At 45.3% G+C, this 7,500-nt stretch overlaps 1 protein-coding gene across 1 annotated transcript in view; it reads left to right on the top strand.

The window, feature by feature from the left end:
- The window catches only part of cacng7a (calcium channel, voltage-dependent, gamma subunit 7a), a 22,314-nt gene that overhangs the window by 1,204 nt on the left and 13,610 nt on the right, over nt 1–7,500 (top strand). Inside the window, exons 2-4 of the mRNA XM_048230170.1 lie at nt 2,469–2,664; nt 4,559–4,645; nt 5,958–6,003. Coding sequence (XP_048086127.1) covers nt 2,469–2,664; nt 4,559–4,645; nt 5,958–6,003 — 329 coding nt within the window. The remainder of the gene's footprint in view (nt 1–2,468; nt 2,665–4,558; nt 4,646–5,957; nt 6,004–7,500) is intronic.

The following is a 7,500-nucleotide window of genomic DNA, read 5'->3' as shown; positions in this document are numbered from 1 at the left end:
CCACTCTTCTCTCCTGTCTTGGACGGGTAAGCTGACCCGCTGGCAGGAAAGCATATTGCTATCTCGGCAAGAAAACTACACCCCACCTGGGGCTCCGCTCCACTCTACAGTGGGAACACCATCTGTATAATTTCAGGATGCACCATGGGAGACGTAGTGCCGTAATCTCTAGCAGCTTGCTCACTCTGCAGCGTACTGACCAGTCCCATTTGCAGTCTCTCTGCTCCTGTTGGCTGCCAACCTTGGCAGGGGTGACTATGGAAAGTGTGGTAACTTTTAGTCTATTTTCTCAACACAGCACAGGCCATTGTTGCACTGTGGTTAGTAACATTATACCATACAGACTAAACATAACATAGCTGGGTTAAACCGAACAAATACGGCGCATAGACGGGTTTATGTCTGTGATTTGGAATCTGACCGTCAAAGGTAACATTTTTGGCTTAGCTGATGAATTTAAACATTTGGTTTCTTCTTAATGCCTTTTATACAGTGGACCATTTAGGTGTTTACCATCAGCATAAAAGTATGACTTGTGTGGTGAGAGAATCTTCTGAAATAAGACCGGTCCTGGCTTAAGTCTCTGCTAATTAAGCTTTTGTGTTGGTGGGAAGTGACTGTTTGAATGGTTAAGTGAGTTCCAAAGGGATTTTAGCGCGGCCCCTCAAACTGCTTAGCTACAGCCCCGAGGTACCTTTACTGCTGCTCCAGCGACTTCAGCACCACAGCAGTGGACAGCGACAGAATCCCGTTCTCTCTGCCCTCTCTCTCTCTCTCTCTCTCTCTCTCTCTCTCTCTCTCTCTCTCTCTCTCTCTCTCTCTCTTTCTCTCCCTGTCTGACAATCTTCCCTCCACTTGCTTCCATCCACACACCAGAGACCATCCCATCCCACACGCATGAGACATGCCGTCTCCATTGAGTCTTCAGATGCCATTCATGTGAAATTCATTATTCCACATGCTAAACTCGAAGGGCTCCTCCTCCTCTTCCTCCTCCCTCACACTTTCTGCAGCTTACTCACCAGCAATGCCCCATCCCCCATCCGGTTGGTGGCCACTGCTTTTTTTAGAATCATGGGAATTGTAGTTTTCCTAAATTAAGCCGTGATGGGGAGTTTTTGAAAATCAAATGACCTTGAAGAGATATGCCTCCTTTCTTACTTTAATGCCTTCCATATTTCTCTCCCATTTGCTGTCTCTCATTCCAAACCTTACTTCAATATTACCTGCAAGCTTGTATTCACTCCCATAACCAATGCCCTAATTGCATTCATCAGGCAGGCTATTCTCACATGTACTGCCACATTTGTGTGTGTGTGTGTGTGTGTGTGTGTTTCATATCTGTTGATGTGTCTTTGGAGGCTTCCGTGAGCTGTAGCAAGGTGATGAGATGATAGTAGATGGTTGATATGCAGTAACAGCAACAGGGAGTAGATAGAGCCATTCACCAAAATGCCTCATGACAGCCATTCATAGCGAGCTTAATTAAGTTTTTCATTTGTCACACAGCAACAGGCCTTAAGAGACCCAGACTGACAACATATAAACAACATCAAACACCCCCTCCCCTGTCTCATGCTATGAACAGTGCTAGGGAGAATAGAAGTGGGGGAAAGCATGCTCGCGGATGTGAGCACATGGCAATAGCATCACCTGGATCTCCAAGTCCTCAATAAAGCTTACATGACGTCTGCACCGCCCCCTTGAAAATGCCATTTAGTTTAATTAGTTGCCTTGCACTTTTGGCACCTTCCCCATCGCGTTCATAAAGTGATTTATGGAAGGGGTTCTTTTTTAACAATAGTGTGTGGATATGTATGTTGAGATCCAATTGTACAGTCAACAATGAGTATCTCATTGGGACATGACGGTCGAAATAATTGGGGTGATGCAACTCACCTCTCCAACAGTTTTATTGCAGCTCTGGACACAATCCACCACTCGCTCTCCAAATCCTCTCTCCTGGCAGCGTGCCATCTTTAAGAGCATCGCTCTGTATTAATGCATTTACTTTTCTTTCTTTTCTCTCTCTTTCCCCCTCTCTCTTATTTCTCTTTATGTCCTTTCCTTTTGCCTTTCTTTCCATTGTTTCTGCGTTTCTTTTTGTGTTTCTCTTGATTCATCTCCTCTTTTACTATTTGTAATGTTTTTTCTCTCTCCCTCTCTCTTTCCCCCTCTCTCTTTCTTTTCTCTCTCCCTCTTCTCTTTTCTCCCTCTCTCTTTCTCCCTCTCTCCCCTTTCTCTCTCCCTCTTCTTTTTCTCTCTCCCCTCTCTCTTTCTCTTCTCTCTCTTTCACCCTCTTTCCCCCCTCTTTCTCTCTCCCCCCTCTCTCTATCCGTCTTTCTCTCCCCCATCTCTATCCCTCTCTCTCTCTTTCTTCCCCCCTCCCCCCCTCTCCTCCCCCTTCTCTCTCCCCCTCTTTCTCTCCCTCTCTCCCTCTCTCTCTATCCCTCTCTCTCTTCCTGTAGATGAGTTCCTTCAGCACCAGAGCGCTGACGGTCCTCTCCTCCGTGTTTGGGGCGTGTGGCCTTCTCCTGGTGGGTGTGGCCGTGTCCACAGACTACTGGCTGCTCATGGAAGAGGGCATCGTGCTCCAGCAGAACCAGACCATGGAGGTCAAGATGGCGCTACACTCCGGCCTCTGGAGGGTCTGCTTCGTAGCTGGTAGGTGCCCACACTGCGCCCGTCTTACCAAGTCTCAGCAGTGGTGGAGGACTTAGGATACCCACACCTTGGCGTCTATCCAGAACTACCCAGATGTCGTCAAGCGGGAAAGAACTTAATTGCACCACATTTTGTGCACCAAATTATGTAACAAAATATATTTCGGTGCAAAATGAATAATATATTATGTTAAAAATCATATGAAATAAGATAGTATGAAATACATTTTGTAGAATGATGGTTCACTATACAGAATGTGCACTTGATCTGGATGATTTTCAGATGGTGATGATGTTATTGTGTTCCTGTAGGGAAATGGTAGAGCTAATGCTGGGGCTGACAAACCCAAGGAATGTGTATCTGTATCTGTCTTTGACTGTACCTTTATTGTACCTGAACCGTATCAGATTGTGTGCAGTGTTTCCCATACATTGACTTATTTGTGGCGGCCCACCGCAATATCAACATTGACCAGCACACAATGATTTTCCAGGTTGTACTAAATTGTGCTTAAATCTGGTTAGCATCATAAATGTGCTAATTTGCTAAAAACTTTTGCATTCAAGTTAATTCTGCAAACCTACCACCACAAATAGAATTCAATTCTGTGGGAAACACTGGTGTGCATTAAATGAGTGGCATTGAATACTTTTAAATACTAAAATAAATACTCAGTATTGTGGGTTGACCTTTTTGTAATGTTAACACTGAACACACGCTGGAGAAGTGAAACGCGCTACCAGTTCCTATCAGAGCAGGGGCGTCCTTTTCTATCTTCTCAAACCTCCTGAAGACCCAACTCTTCGGAGAGTACCTCTTTTTCTCCTAGCACTACTGACAACTTGACATGCATAATCTAGCACGTACCACTATGTTCTTCCCTATCTCCACTCTCTTCCCCCTCCCTTGACCTGCTTTGACTCTTATTCTATTCTATGCGAGTACTTGCTGCTGCACTAACAATATCCTAGTGGCACTGTACCAGAGAGGATTAAAGCGGAGCTAGTAATCAAGGATCTTTGACTGTACCTTTATTGTACCTTGACTTTTGCAAGTCTTTTTGGATGAAAGCATCAGCTAAATGGCTAAATGTGTATATATATTGTGGCACAACTAGTGGTGAAAATTGACATTTGTAGTGTGTCGTTAGCGTGGAAACATGGCAGTGTTTGTAGTTTTTGGAGCAAATCATCCTTTAATCTTGTGTGCCCAGAACAATGCATTGTCTGGCCAGAGTACATTCCAACCCGTTTCCTTGTCTGTTGTTAATACACACACTGCACAAGTGGTTAATCCTCACACAAGCCAATCCTACCAGTGACAAATGTTGAGTGTTGGATTGCACTCAAAGAGAGGTTTGCTTTGTGTGCATGTCAATGAGCCGTGTTAAAGCTGAAGTCTTTGGCTGTGTGTTGGGGGGCTATTTCGGCTCTGACGCTGTTGACTCAGGCCCAGTGTCTCTGTTTGTAGTCCTGTGCACTGTTCCGTGACCTCTGTTTGACCTCATGTCCATTCCATGTTTGGCAACTGTTTTCCTCTTTTTTCTGTCTCTCTCTCCTTCCATCTGTCCCTCTCTCTCTATCCCTCTTTCTCTCTCTCTATCCTACTTCTCTCCTGTCCGTGCCCCGGTCTCTCTCATTCATATCCCCCTCTCTCTATCCCTCTTTCTCTCTCTCTATCCCACTTCTCTCTTGTCCTTGCCCCGGTCTCTCTCGTTCATTGTGGCTTTTTCTCTGTCTCGTTTCTTGCCCCCCCCCCCCCTTTTTTTCTCTCTCTCTCTCTGCTTGTTTCTCTGTCTCTGTCTTTTTCCCCCTCCCTCCCTCCCTCCCTCCCTCCTTTCTTTGCCGTCTCTCGCTCTCTCTCTTTTTTCGGCCCGTCTCTGTCTCTTATTCAGGGCCAGAAAAAGGAAGATGCGTGGCGTCCGAGTACTTCACAGAGCCAGAAATCGAGATTACGACCGAGAACACTGCGAATATCCTGAGTGAGTAGAATGTCAAACGCAGAAGACGGCACAAGCGAAGGACAGTGTTTCTGAATAAAGGCCCCTCCAAGCTTACTGCTCGCTGATCCCGTGATGAGCTCCTATGAGCCGAGCTTTCTTTGTGTTCCCAAATAAACAGCTTATTTGTTTTTTAGCTATTCTCCTCGTCCTCTCCTCTTCCTTTCTCTTCTCTCCTCTCCTTCTCTTCTCTTCTCTTCTCTTCTCTTCCCCTCTTCTCTTCTCTTCTCTTCTCTCCTCTTCTCTTCCTTTCTCTTCTCTTCTCTTCTCCTCTTCCTTTCTCTTCTCTTCTCTCCTCTTCTCTTCTCTTCTCTCCTCTCCTCTTCCTTTCTCTTCTCTTCTCTCCTCTTCTCCCCTCTTCTCTTCTCTTCCCTCTTCCTTCTCTCCTCCTCTTCCTTTCTCTTCTCTTCTCTTCTCTTCTCTTTCTCTCCTCTTCTCTTCTCTCCTCTTCCTTCTCCTCTTCTCTCCTCTTCTCTTCCTCTTCTCTTCTCTTCTCTTCTCTCCTCTTCTCTCCTCTTCTCCTCTTCTCTCCTCTTCTCTTCTCTCCTCTTCTCTTCTCTTCTCTTCTATCCTCTTCTCTTCTCTTCTCTTCTCTTCTCTCCTCTTCTCTTCCTTTCTCTTCTCTTCTCTTCTCTTCTCTTCTCTTCTCTTCTCTTCTCCTCTCCTCTTCTCTCCTCTCCTCTTCCTTTCTCTTCTCTTCTCTCCTCTTCTCTTCTCTTCTCTCCTCTTCTCTTCCTTTCTCTTCTCTTCTCTCCTCTCCTCTTCCTTTCTCTTCTCTTCTCTTCTCTTCTCTTCTCTTCTCTCCTCTTCTCTTCCTTCCTCTCCTCTTCTCTCCTCTTCTCTTCTTCCTCCTCTTCTCTCCTCTTCTCTCCTCTTCTCTTCTCTCCTCTTCTCTTCTCTTCTCTTCTCTTCTATCCTCTTCTCTTCTCTTCTCTTCTCTTCTCTTCTCTTCTCTTCTCTCCTCTTCTCTTCCTTTCTCTTCTCTTCTCTTCTCTTCTCCTTCTCTTCCTTTCTCTTCTCTTCTCTTCTCTTCCTTTCTCTTCTCTTCTCTTCTCTTCCTTTCTCTTCTCTTCTCTTCTCTTCTCTTCTCTTCTCTTCTCTTCTCTTCTCTCCTCTTCCTTTCTCTTCTCTTCTCTTCTCTTCTCTTCTCTGCTCTTCTCTCCTCTCCTCTTCTCTCCTCTTCTCTTCTCTTCTCTTCTCTTCTCTCCTCTTCCTTTCTCTTCAGTAACTCTTCCTGACACATCTCTTCTCTCCTCTTCTCTCCTCTTCTCTCCTCTTCTCTTCTCTTCTCCAGAGATGGTGAGGACTGCCACGCCCTTCCCCATGGTGTCTCTCCTCAGGTATCAGTGACATCCCGGACTCATCGTTCGTTTGTGTCCGAATGGGTGCGGCAGTTGGTTGTTGGACATGATGGTGCAGTGGTGGTACCCTGATCCAGTACACATTGCGTCAGATTCAGTGAAGTGCTCCCCTGATCCAGTAGCCCCTAGATTCCAGACCCTGGTAATCTAGAAAGATTAAGGGTCTGGCCACGAATAATGTAATGGTCCAACTCAAGGGGCGACACCAAGCGTGCATTTGAAAATCTTACTGTTCTCAATGTTTATTGACTGATTCCGGACTTCGACGCAATTGGATAACACTACGACTGTCATCTGTTTAGCTCGTCTTTGGCCTGTCTACAGTATATCAGATACACCGATGTGATTGGCTCCCCGCGATACAAGTGGTAAAAGTAACGTGCATCATTACTCATTGCTAGAGTGTCTCGCAGAGACAATTCAAATTGTGCTCATTGCGAGAACTCTGGATTTTCCAGGGTACTGATCTAGTATTGTACACATTCTAGATTCAGTGGTGCTACCCTGATCCAGTAGGCTGGGGAACTCAGCCTGATCTGACGGCGGTTTCTATTCCACCCTGCAGCTCAGGCTGGAAACTTGTACATCCTTGCTTCCGTTACACTTTTGCGGGGACCAATCACAAACTGGCTTATCCACCTGCCGTGCTATTGGCAGGTTTAAAACGATGATGATAACGGGAGAGCCTGGAGTTTTCGCGTCGCTCTGCAAGTGTCACCCGGTTCGTTGGTCAGATTGATGAATGACAATCCAATTGCGTACAGAGTCATTGGAACTATGCTTGTTTATAACGCTTCTTGTGCAGAAGAAAATACAGCGGACTCCCCAGATCAATGTTCAATCTTAAAAGATTGAGCTTGGTCTGGTGAAAGCCAGACTACTGATCCAGTACACATTGCCTCAGATTCAGTGAAGTGCTCTCCATGGTCATCTAGTTGTCCATTCTCTGTGAGCATTCAAAAATCACACTGGTGTTCGTACAGAGTTGTGTTTTTTGTGAATAGGGACAAAGTAGCTCTGATCAAGCCATACTGTATTCCAGTCCATCAGTATATTGCTTTAGAAGCTATGAGCTGTTCACCAGTATCATGACTGTATCTTTAAATGTCAACTTTTTTTTGCATTTACCACTTTTAGACACCATATGCTGAATGTTTTGCCTTCCCAGCATGTTGAAAAAAGTGTTGAAATATGTGAATTTGTGGTGTCCTCAGATAACAACTCTTGCACGAGGACTAGCCTGAGGTAAAATTAGAGGTCTAAGATTAGAAGTCAAAATATGTTTCATCTGGAGCTTTCACTCTTTATTTATGAGGTGATAATTTGGATTTGGAGAGTCGGACTTGTTTTGGAGCCAGATGTAATCTGTGTGGAAGCGAGCGCCACAGCGAGTGAGTTTACTCAAGTGTGTTTGCAGATGTCTTTACAGATGCCGAATGAGTGGGAGATTAGTCGGAGTAGATTCCTTTTTATCCA

The sequence above is a fragment of the Alosa alosa genome, chromosome 20, assembly GCF_017589495.1.
Source record: "Alosa alosa isolate M-15738 ecotype Scorff River chromosome 20, AALO_Geno_1.1, whole genome shotgun sequence".
Classification (NCBI taxonomy): domain Eukaryota; kingdom Metazoa; phylum Chordata; class Actinopteri; order Clupeiformes; family Clupeidae; genus Alosa; species Alosa alosa.
This window is presented reverse-complemented; position numbering and strand designations above follow the sequence as displayed.